The sequence below is a fragment of the Delphinus delphis genome, chromosome 12, assembly GCF_949987515.2.
Source record: "Delphinus delphis chromosome 12, mDelDel1.2, whole genome shotgun sequence".
Taxonomy (NCBI): domain Eukaryota; kingdom Metazoa; phylum Chordata; class Mammalia; order Artiodactyla; family Delphinidae; genus Delphinus; species Delphinus delphis.
This window is the reverse complement of record NC_082694.2, coordinates 87,881,909-87,894,388: the sequence shown is the minus strand read 5'-3', so window position 1 is coordinate 87,894,388 and position 12,480 is coordinate 87,881,909. Positions and strand designations below refer to the sequence as shown.

The window sequence follows — 12,480 nt, the reverse complement described above, 5'->3', positions numbered from 1 at the left end:
ATAAATCCCCGTTCCTCTTTTTAGATATGGAAAACTATATCTGCAGTACATATAATGTGCTTGATGTAGAAAGAGTTCTTATAGATTTGGTTAAAAAAAAAATACGAATGGCCCCTCAAAATAATAAGTCATAAAAATATATAAATATTACATACAGTAAATAGCAATATTAAAAAGTTCAATCTTACCAGTAATCAAAGGTGATAAAGTTATTTACATTTTCTGTTGTCTAAGTTATTTATAATTTTTCCATGTTTGTTAGAATGTGAGAAAATAGCCTGCTTAAGCAGCCCTGGTGGGACTGATAATTTGGTACAAACTTTCTTAAGTAAAGTTGTAAAACGCACATCCAAACGCGCATATCCTTTGACCCAGAAATCCCACCCTTAGGAATTATTTGTAAGGAAATAATCTCACTGATGTACAAATACCCAGCTTTTGGGCTGCCCATCAGAGTGAGGTTTATAATTGCAAAGAACCTGAAACCATCTGAAAGTCCATTATCAAAAGGCTGGTTGAATACATTTGACACATCTTGTTTTTTCAGTGGAATGTTTACGTAGGTATTAAAAATGATGTTATATTGAAATAAATATTTTTATCGTGAAAAAAAGAAAAAATAAAAATGATGTTATAGCAAAATACTTAATGAGGTTCGTATTTTATAAGATGGCATGTAGCTTGCCTTACGTGATAATGTTTTTGTAGGTATGTGTGTACGTCCACGTGAGGTTAGCTCAGTTGCATGTCAGGTGTAGTTTGTCCCGCCCAGGTTGCAGGTGGGATCAACAGTGTCTGTGCCACATGAGGTCTTGCGTGGGTCTCTCCTCTGGGAACTGAAGGGGGACCCTGCGGTCCTCACCAGGCCCTCCCGGGGGAAGGAGTCCCCCTTCCCACACACTTGGCGGGGTCAGAAAGCCCGGTGCAGGCAGTGGAGCCCTGAGCCCCGTGAGGCCGAACCCCGTAAGAAGTAGAGTGGCTGCTGGAGAAGTGAGGCCAGTTGGCTGTTTTTCTCAGTAACTGAAGTGAAAGCCTGCAGGTTCCAGATATTTTGCACGTCCGTCTCTACAGTGTATTTGCTCACTAAGCGCATCTTCCTTGTGGGCTTGCTGCCCACCAGGCACTGTCCTCAGCCCCCTCCTCCACCCTCTCAAGCAGAATGTACTGAACATGAATTTACCTTCACAGGGTCTTTTCAGTGAATCACAGTTATGGACTCTGATTTCAGGGATATTTGATGTTCAGGATTTGATGACTTAACCCAGTGGTTCCGCACAGGGTGCTGAGGCCCAGGGCTCCTAGGGTGCATTTAGAACCATGTAGAGGTATTTCACTGTGGTCGCCTAAAGGGCTGGGCTGAGCACATGAGCTTTCACGGACAGGGCCGGGGATGCTGAATGCCCTGGGGTGGCTGGGTCGTCTCCTGCAGTGAAGCATGTTGGTCGTTCTTGAGTTGGGAACACAAAGTGCTGATGTTCATTCCTAGTTTAACCCAGATTGAATCAGGCATGGAGGCCCTTTCTACCAGGGAAAAGCACGGGTTCTGTGATAGCTCCTCTGCAGCTTTGAAGCTTCCAGGTGGCTACTGTGAAATAAGCAGGGCATTGGGTGATCAGCCAGGGTTGGGGCGCCCACTGCATGGGCAGGACCCACACTAGCGGCCAGCCAGGAGACAGCGTGTTTCCTTTCTGCTTCCTTTAAATCTGAAGGCAGTGTCTTCCGTACCTCTTGCAATTCACAGTGATTGTTTTGGAAACCTCATGGTAAACTGAAATATGAATTAAGAATAGTTCCTAAAATGTCTTTGACTTTCCCATAGAACAAATGTGCTGGTTGTTTCTTCACCTGTGTCTCTTCAGTTGTATACTATCCTTCAAAGAACTTTTCATTCCCAGGAGAGAAAAGAAAAACTGTGTGATTTACCTTGGAAATGCTGTGTTTATTTGCCAGAGGACTTACGATCGGGGTAGAACACGTCTATTAACTCACCGTGCACACCAGGCTTGTAAGAGGTCAACCAAGCATTTGTTGGATTTACCTGTTCACAAGTTTCTCCCTGTGCCACTGTAACTGTTGCAGCACTGTTCTAAGTCAGCTTTCTAAAACACCTCGAAATTTTTCCAAATTGCTCACCTGTTGGTGCCTAATTAAAAATTCCTTCCTATAGGATAAAATTTTGGGGGAAAATTGTTAAATTGTTTCCTTATGAAGTGACTTCTATAGCAGTCTGAGTTAAGTTAGAGGCCATGAAGGTGAGCATGTAACACTTCATCCAACCATATAGCATCAAAAGAGGAATGTCGGCATTTCTAACTAATTAGAGTCTTAGATGGCCTGTGTTCTTAAAGAGATAAATGGAAAGTTTGTGGGGAAATGATCGTTCAGAAATTTTCAGAACCAATGAAGAATGGAAGTTGGAGAATATTTGTATGAAGCTTGTTCAGTAAGGAGAGAGAGGGGGGGAGTAAAGGAGGGAGAGGGAGAGAGACAGAAGAGATAAGTAAACTAGAAGCAGCAGAACGTCAGTGGTAAAGGTAGTAAGATCGTGAAGGGAAAATAGTAGGGTGGGGACTCAGAATGCTGTGGCCTTGCTGGTGGATCTGGAAACCCAACGTCCAGACTTGAGACTGGGCCTTTCCACCACCCTGTCTGATTCTGCCCCCTGATTCTTTCCTTCCCCTCGCCCTTCCTGCAATTTGGATTTGATGGGAGTCCCATCAAGGAAGCCCACAGTTTGTGAAAATCCCTTTCCTGGGCCATGCTAAGTCCCTGTGTTGGAAACCTACGGATGGCCGAAGACGTACCTGTTCCTGCAGGTCTGCTAGCTACGAATTCTCTCCCCTTTAAGTCTGAAGAAATTTCATCTTCACTATCAAAGCTCTTTTTGCTGGAGATGCAGTGTGTTTACAACACGTAGACTTGGAGGTTGACTCAGCTTTATTCCTTTCAGCACTTTGAAGGTGTCCTTCCATATCTGCCAGTTGGTATCGTTGCTGATTGAAGTCTGTAGTAATTTTTATCTTTGCTCTTCTGTACCTAGTGTATATGTTTTCCTCTGGTTGGTTTTAAGATTTTATCACTGGTTTTCAGCAGTTTGATTCTGATGTGCCTTCCCATGGTTTTCTTTTATGTTTATCTTGCTTAGGTTTCATTCACCCTGTTGGATTTGTGGCTCTATTATTTTCATCAATTTTGGAACATTTTTGGTCATTACTTCTTCAGTTAGCTCTTCTGTTTTTCACTCTCTCCTCTGCTTCTGTGAACTCCAGTTTCACATATTACTTGATATTACTAATGAGGTCATTAAAGATCTGTTTCTGTTTTCAATCATTTTTCTCTTTGTACTTAAGTTTGGGATTCTGTCATTCTGTCCTTCAGTTTGTTCATCTTCCCTTCTGCACTTTGTAGTTTGCAGCTGATGCTAGTCAGTAAATTTTTTGTATTTTTTGTCTCTATAATTTCCCTTTAGTTCCTTTCTATATATTTTTCTCTCCTCATTCTGTTCAAGTTTTACTTTAGATCTTTGAGCACATTTATAATAGCTGTTGCGCAGTTCTATTCTGAAGATTCCATCAGTGCTGTAATTTCCGAGTCTATTTGTATTTACTTTTTCTTTTGGTCATGAGTCACGTGTGCCTGTGTTTTCACATGTCTAGTGATTTTTTATCAGAGGGTGGATGTTGTGGATTTCCTAATGTTGAGTGTCTATATTTTGTCATCTTCCTTCAGAAAGACTTGTATTTTGTTCTAGCCAGCAGATTCCTTTGATCCTTTTCAGGTTTATTTTTTAGCTTCTCAGGGTGAGTTTAGAGTAGCTTGCATACTTGGGTGACCTTTCTGACGCCTGTACCGAGTGCCTGTGTGTCCGAGAGCGCTCTGCAGTGGTCGCCTGGACTGGACATCTCAGCCCCAAGTGAGCTCACAGCCCTGTCCCGGCTCCCTGTCCACCCGTCGCACACACCGTTTACCACTCAGCGGTACCCTCGCGGGCCCATGTGGCTTTCCAGCCCTGCTCTTTGTAGGGTTCCGTCCTGTCTGGTGCTCTGACTGCCAGGTCCGGCCAGCTGCCCTCCAGCTCCCAGCCAGTCCCCGCTCGGCGAGTTCCCTGTGCTCGGTGTGACCCCCGCACCACTGCGTCCACAGCTGCCTTTGGGTTCAAGAGCTCAACTCCTTGTCTCCCTCGTCTCAGATCACATCCTTCTCTGTGTCGGAAGACACTTGTTGTGTCTGTGTTTTTCATGTTCTAGTTGTTTACATTAGGACGATAAGCCCAGGCTGGGTCACTCTGTGATGGACAGAAGCAGAAGTTGCTGCCGCTGAGTTTGTTCGCCACATTCACAGGTGGGCCTGGCTCCCCTTTCTTAGGTTCCTGATGTGAAGGATGCTGACCTATGTTGAACGTGTGTGTGAGATAGGGAAGGTCTGGAGTGGCCGGTGCAAGCCGTTTTGCAGCCGTCCTAAAGCTGACGTATCAGTGAACAGCTTCCCTTAAATACCGATCTGTTTAGGGCCCCCTACGAAAGGGGTTTAGATCTGTTTTTGTCTTTACAGCTTAATTAAGATACAATTCACATACCACATAATTCACACATCTAATTTACAATTCAGTGGTTTTTAGATTTTTGACAGAGTTGTGCGGTCATCACCACATCAATTTGTGGAACGTTTTCATCACCCCAGTGGGAAGCCCCAGACCTCCTTGCTTTCAGTCCCCACCCCTTCACCCCACCCCAGCGCCAGGCAACCACTGACCCGCTTTCCATCTCTCTGGATTCTCCTCTCTGGACACTTGATACAGATGAATCACACGACACGTGGTCTGTCATGACTGGCTTCTCTCATGGAAACATGTTCAAGAGTCATCCGAATTGTAGCATGTGTCAGTGCACCACTCCTTTCTGTTGTCACATACGGTTGACCTTGAACGACATGGTTTGAACTGTGCGGGTCCACTGACTGCTGGGTTACATAGTAAACCTGCGGTTAACACTTTGAGGAACATCCCAGCTGTCTTCCAAAGCGGCTGCACCGTCTTACATTCCACCAGCGGCGTATGCGGGTTCCGATGTCTCCACAACCTCGAGTTTGGAGTTTGTTTTGTTTCTGTTTGTTGGGATGTCGTCTTTTTGGGCAGTTTCACTCCCCCAGGACTAAGAGGACAGAGCCCTCCCAGGAGGAGCAGCCGTGTTTCTCGTTGGTGCCCAGGCAGAGCGCCGGGCGAGGCTGGGCCACTGTCCTTTCAGCACCACTGCCTGTGACCGCGTGTGTCATCAGGCTTCCTGACAGTAAAGCCCGAGGCCCGTGCTCTGGGAGTCAGCTGCTCTGGGTTTTGCTTTGACTTCATCCTTTAAAACTTAGAAGGCACTGCTGAAGCCGTTCCCACGCTGCAGCGGGGGAGGCCCTCTGCAAGCTGAGATCCAGCACCTGACTCGTTCACGCTCAGTCTCCCCATGCTCCCCTGCCCTGGGTGCCCTCCCCGAAGGTTTGCTGATTGGAAGGGGCCCCTGGGGTTCTAGGTGGATCCCACCCCACACAGCTCACAAGACATCCTGCGGAGGAAGCTTGCTCCCCTCGCTCCAGTGAGCATGGAGGGTCTGCGGCAAAGGCGCTGTGACCCCCATGTCAGAACTGCCTTCAGCTGAGTGACACGGCGAGAGCCAGTCCATGTTAGGGCGTTTTGTCACGTCTTTGGGCTTTCAGAGGTGAGATGATTGTCAGTTCTGCATACGCTCGTGTCTCAGGAACTTCCCTGCTAACTCAGATGTTAACTAACAGAGAATTTTAAAGGGCAGGAGATTTTCACAGTGTGGTCCTATTAACTGAGACGGTTGCAATGATGGAGAAGTTAGATGGGTCTTCCCTCGGCGGCATGAAGATGTGATTTTGCCCTTTCCTGGTTCGCAGTTCCTCTGGCTCAGATAAAGCTCCTTGTCTGAGAGGAGTTACATTTGTGCAAAGCTTTATGGAGCCATATGGCTGAGTTCTTTTTATTCCGCCCTTTAATTATCCCTCCTAGATCAGTTAGCCACTTCTGTGGTTCTGGCATCTGAAGTATTTCACCTTATCCTCTGAAAGCAAAAACATCATAGAACTGCAGCTTCTAGATCTCTGCCCCTGTGTGAGACGTGCGGCTTGGTCTCTAAGCACCTGAGCCTCCGTCCTGGCTCCTCGCAGGTTCCTCCTGGGTCACTTGGCCGTGGATGATCCCTTTTCCCCTGGCCTCGCCCATCTGTCCGCCCATACGGTCACTCAGCCCAGGTGCAGGCGGGTCTAACTCGAGGCTTGGGCTGAGTGAGCCCCTGTGTGGAGGCTGGGGGGGGCCTTTCCGGAGCAGCCCGCTCCCCGAGCGGAGGGCCCGGCAGAGGGAGGGACCCCTGCTCTCCTTGGGCTCAGGAGAGACGCAGCCCTGGGCGGAAGGCAGTGCCCTGGGCCACCACTAACTACTCTAGCCAGGCCCTAGGGGCTCCCGGGGGCCCAGGCCGGCCGGCAGCTTGGCGGGATGCGGGCAGAGGGCGCTCAGGCCTGCCCGCCCCAGCCTGGGTCCCACCGTGCACGCCGCTTCTCCCAGGGGCGGTGTCGCTCACGCCCCCCGTGCCCCGCGCCTCCGGCCCCCCGCCTGGCTTGCTGTGCCCCTTACATAAGCCTGGTACAGGCGCTGGTGCTTCCCTGCTTCCTCTGCAAAAGAAAGAGCCCTTCTAAACTGCACATTTTATTAAAGATCGTGATACCTTAGCGTCTGGTTGATTGAAGTTTGACTCTGCTGTAACCACATTTTGACCTCCATACACCAACGGAGAAAAAGGAAATTTGGGTTATAGCTGTGGGCTCTGGTTAGCTGAGTTTAATTAACATTTTATTGTCCTGACATGTTTTTCTTACATTCTTTCAAGGGAGATGCAGTTAAAGACTTAATGCTTCGCTTCCTGGGTGAAAAAGCTGCAGCAAAGAGACAGGTCTTAAACGCCAACTCGGTAGAACAGTCTTTTGTTGGATTGAAACAGCTCATTGTAAGTAACAGTGTATTTGATTTTCTGTGTGTGGTTTTTTTTTTTTGATAAGTCCTGCTTCCCTTCATAATATTTAACCTCCAGTTAATTACTTTGAGTATTTTATCCTAAGCCCTTGCACATAAATAGAATTTTGTTGGATTAGATAACCAGTCCTGTGCAGCAAAGAGCATCATGTTAACGTACTTTTTATTTTTTAAGTCCAATTTTTAAAAAGCATGATTTCAAATGATCAAATTACTTGAAGCAGTATATACTTTGATTAAATATGCTTCATCAAAAATAACTAGAGTGAAATAATTTTATGTTGATTTTCTTAAAATACTGTTTTCTCCACTTGGCATAGAAGGTTTATTATTAAATGAGTGGATTCCCCAGAAATGCGCACAAAAGCCTTTCTTTATTCATTAACAGGAGTAAGTGCAAACACCAGACAGAGACACTGTTCTGAAATAGGAAACTCTGCAGGCATTTTAAGCTGGGCGGGGCAGATGCTTCTGGTGGCCTGTGAGCCACTGGAAACTGTCTGCCCCACAGCATCTTTTATGATGTTACAAAAGCTTGTGTCCTCAAGAAGGTCAATAAGAAACACTTGCTTAAAGAAAAGAGACAGAGAGAGACCTAAAAAAAAGAAAAGAAGAAACACTTGCTTAGGTGGTTTGCTGACATTTTCACGTTGAAACCAATTAAAGTTTAGTTTTTAGTAAATGTAAATCAAATGTTTCATTGAGTTTCTTTCACTGAAGTGATTCTAGACTTGCTCCCATGAATGAGAAGCTTTGGGAAGGAAAGATGTGGAGATATTCTATTTTTAAAAGGGAGAGGGAACAGCAAACCTTTAAGTGTCTCTATGCATTATCGTTTGTTAATGAAGTTACAGGTCTTAGAAGGTAACTGTGTCCACAGCCACATGAATCTGGTGGAATGAACATGTCTCCCTTGGGCAGTGGGCCGCTGTCGTTCCCTTTACTTGGCCAGTGTCGTGAGCAGTCGGCTGTACCCAAAGTGTGACTTGTAATGATAAGCTTAGAGAAGACACACGGAGCCACACACAGTCAGTGTCATTAATTCTCAGGCCATCTTTTACCTCCTTTGATTATTCCTGCTGTTAATAAATGTATGCGGTGGTTTGATTGTTTTTCATACGTTGAAAACACTTGAGGCCAGTAGAAATTTTATTAACAGTCCTAACAAGGAGACCTGTTTAAGGTGAGAAATGCATTCATAAAAAGACCGTTACCTTGCCCTGGCATTTTAATTATGTCCTAAAATAATTGCTCTCGTCTTTAAGACTAGGGAAGAGTTTCTCAGTGTATTTTCCTAAGTAATGTCAGAGTATTCTAAGATTGTTAACTTACAGGGAAATGAATGTCACAGCCTCTGGAGAAAGACATTTTAATCACTTCAGTGGTGTCATTCATATGTGGCGTTAAGATTTCCTTTGAGTCGTGGGTGAGGAAGAGTTATGTACATACTATCAGTTACTTGAGTGATTTTTATGGGACTATTTTTCTCATCTTTTGGAAGTTGTGGAATGCCTATGTTCAGTTTCTCAAATAGAGTCTATATCTTACTTTCTAGTTTTAAAAAAGTCATATTTATTTAAGCTTAGATCTTTTTCCCATATCTAAATACCTTCATTATCGGAGTTCTACATGTCATATACAATAATTATGAGATTTTTAAGATTTTCTCCACAGCACTTAAAGATTAACATGATATATTTAAATTCTAATTTTAAAAACAATTTTTTTACCAAAACATTTCTGACATCTACTATTGAAAATGGAGGAGGACCACCAAGAATGGGAACTAGAGGTGGAAAACAATGAGATAGAAATAGCACAAGACACTCTGGAGAAATCCGTAATTATCATCAAGCAGCAGGCGGCCTATAATCACGGGCCCCGGCTCGCGCGGGTTGCGGAGCTGAGGTCCCACTATCCTGAAGGAAGGGGGCGCTGGGCGTTAGAGCCAATGCTGTGTGGTTGCCCCGGCCTGTCCTCGGGTCTCCTTCATCCCCTCCTGCACACCTGCTACCTGGCTCGCCCATCAGGCCACCCAGAGCTGTGCAGGGAGATGGAGAGGAGGGGGCAGAGGCCAGCCCTGTCTCCTCCAGCCTTTTTCCAGGAACAGAGAGGGACCCTGACCCCGCCGGCTCTACCTCACCTCTCAGGCAAGTCCGGGGAGCGAAAGAGCATCCGAAAGCTGAAGGCAGTGCTCACCCTTTCGATGCTGGAGAAGTAACCCCCGCCTCCCTGCATCCAGCGCACATGTCTGTGCATACGCGCACACGCACGTACATGTATGCACACGCATGCACACGTGCGCACACTTGACGTGTGGAATAGAGGCGGTGTCCACCCTGCATGCTCACTGGAAACTCACACAAGGACAAGAGCTGGAAAGAGTGAAAGTGAAGCAGGAGCTGCTTGCCCGCCACAGCAGCAGGACGGAGGCCAGGGGCGGTCCCCACACCGAGGGGCCATGCAGGATTGGCACGGGGGACGTGTGTGGGAAGAGCCGCGTCGCGTGGCAGGTCATTGGGGAAAGAAGGGAATGAACTGATGGATGAAGGGCATGGCATTAACTGGACGTTCAAGTGGGAAAATGAAAAGACCGCTGCTTCTAAGCACACCCAGAAGGGAATTCCAAGTGAAGTAATGTCAAAAAATGGAAGAGACTCAGGCCAGGGAGGCACTTCTTAACAAGACACAAAAAACTAAACCTTCCAGGAAATATCGATAACCTGACTACTTTGAAATTTAAAACTGTGTTCAACAAAAACACCATAAACAGCATTAAAAAATGAGAGAAGGTATTTGAAATACACATCAAGACCTTCGTCTAATTTATAAGAAACAGATACAGCCTGGTAGAAAAACAGGCGAAAGATATGAAGATGCAGTTCATGGAAACCAGACAGCCAATAAGCATGGAAAAAATGCTCAGCCTCCCTGGGACCACAGAAGTCTCAGTGAGACAAGAGTGTCCTGCGTGTGAACCCCATCGTGTTGGTAGCGGCAGATGTCAGCAGGGGTGCGTGGGCGGGGCGCCTGAACCGGAAGGGCTGCCTTGCAGAGCAGTTGAGCAGCAGCTGGTAAAATCCATGGCTTGTGCCGCTTTTAATCACATACTTTAGGAAGACTCTGTATGTGTTCATGAAGATATATTCAGGAACGTGCTGTCTGATTTGTATTGGCCAAAAGCTTTATTAAAAACCTTAATATCCGGAGCAGTTGACATACGTGCACAAGAGCCACGTTCATCAGTGTGGATGAATCTGCAGACAGTGCTGAGCAGGAAGAACGAAGCGCGAAGGCTGCCTGTGAGGCCCCGGCTCGTGTGCGTGCTTGAAAACGAGCTGCTAATCCCGCAGCCTCAACTCTGAGACCGGGAGAGCCCCGGAAACCTAGAACTAGTTTGGCCGCAAAACCTGCCTTGGCCAGGTTCACCCGGTGCCAGCCCTGGACGTTCTCTGCGTCTGTCCTCCGGCCCTTCCTGCCCTGCCCCTGCTCTCCTGCTTCCCCGTTGGAGAGGGGGCACTGGGAGCTGGAGGGGTGCGGCGAGCTCCTTCCTGGCGGCAGTCCCACGGCCACAGCTCTCCTGCAGCCATCACCTCTGGCCTGCGCTTGCTTCTGTCGCCCAGCCCTGACTGTATCGCCGCCCCTGCAAGGTGCCCCTGGCCTGGGCCGCACTCCTGTAGCAGCCCCTTCACCCAGCGCTCCTGGAACCCCCGGGAACAGTCAGTAGCCCCTGATTGCTGCCAGGCCTCTGGTGGACAAGACAGTTTGTGTTGATCCCACTCGGCGGGAACAAAAATATTCCTGTGCCTGGAAGTGTCTTCGAAGTACACAGTAAACTTGTAGTTAAGCCACGTAAATATTCTGTCAGGAAGGATATTATTTGGGAATCATAAATTGTCAATGGTCAGCTTTTCTAACAACTTCTTCTTTATGTTCTTTCCCTTTTTTTGTTTTTTTCTTTTTAAATTATGATACAAAGAAATTCATTTCATCTCTCTGTTTCCTCTGCCACCATGTCTGACTCTCAAACCAGAAGATAATCAGATTTAACATAGAGATTAGAGGAGCTGTCTGGTCACCTCTGGGCCTGAGCCGCAGTGGCCAGAGTGGAGCAGGATGAGTCCTCAAACAGGCTGCCGGCAGGCGGGCAGGAGGCGCCCAGGCTCCCTGCACGCGCTGTTCGTTGTTATTGTCCCGGGGAAGTAGGTCGTTCTGACCTTGGCTGCCGGGTTGGTGTAAGCGTGCTTGGAAATGACTACGTGTCACTTACCGGCCAGTGATATTAACCAGAAAAGGGCTCAGCCGAAGAAAGGCGTGTGCCGTCAAGAGTGGCAGGTATCGGCGTGAGTCTTCCTTGGCAGTTGTCCCTCAGTGTCGTGGGGTTTGGTTCCAGGACCCCCGCGGATACGAGACCCGTGATGCTCACATCTGTATAAAAGGGCGTAGTATTGGCATGTAACCCGCCCACATCCCCCGTGTCCCTGACATCATCTCTAGGTCACTGGCAACACCTAATACAATCTAAGTGCCACGTGACTCTTTGCCGGTGCAAGGCAAGTCCAGGTTTTGCTTTTTTGAACTTTCAGGAATTTTTTCTGAATATTTTCAGTCTGAGGTTGGTAGAGTCCTTGAATGCGGAACCTGTGTATATGGGGGGAAGGAAGGGGGAGTGGGAGTGACTGTCCTCAGTCGTCAGTGGGAAGAAGCTAACAGGAGCATAAACAGGTCTGCTTTCTATTCTCAGGAAAGAAGCCACTTTTGAAAAGACTTACATTTACTAAAAAAATGAATAAGATGGTAGGTTTTGGCTTCATTTTTAATGGTGATCTGGTTTGAAATATAGAAAGCATATCTTAGTGTAAGAATCCTAGCAAGAGCCGAAGGCTTTTATGTGATACATTTTCCTATTTTTAATCATTTATGGAGCACTTCATATTTGCAAAGTACTGCAGATAATTTTATTACGCATTTAAATGTTTTATTAGTGGCGGGTACCTATATATATAGTGGATATAAAATAAGATAGGAGTCTTTGCTGTGTAATAACTATTTCTTATTTGTTTCAAAAATACATAAATATCCATGATCAGATAGCCTCATTAATATATTTCTGCTCCCAGACGCATTCCTTCTGGGACGGAGTCAACGGGCTCCTTATGTCCTAGAGCTAAAGCTCCCCACACACCCACCCCAGAAAAAACCCTCTCCCCTCGTGCTTTAGCTGCCGTACTTAGTACTTGGTACACATCTGTACTTGGTAGAAAAAATGATGTGTTATCTCTACAGGCATTACTATGGTTCCTGTACATCAGGTAAGAGTTGGGGCCCCATCACGTGGGGCAGAGGTGGACAAGCCACCATCCGTTCCTAGACCAGGACGTAAAGGCCGCGTCTGTGAGGCTGTTGTCCTACCCGGTGTTCAGCCTGTCCTTGAGTCCCAGACCTCT

At 46.8% G+C, this 12,480-nt stretch overlaps 1 protein-coding gene across 2 annotated transcripts in view; it reads left to right on the top strand.

Annotated features, from left to right (window-relative positions):
* TRAPPC12 (trafficking protein particle complex subunit 12) overlaps positions 1–12,480 on the top strand; it is a 66,241-nt gene that overhangs the window by 12,874 nt on the left and 40,887 nt on the right. For both annotated transcript variants that reach the window (XM_060027160.1, XM_060027158.1), the window contains exon 3: positions 6,891–7,007. In XM_060027160.1, the coding sequence (XP_059883143.1) occupies positions 6,891–7,007 (117 nt within the window). The remainder of the gene's footprint in view (positions 1–6,890; positions 7,008–12,480) is intronic.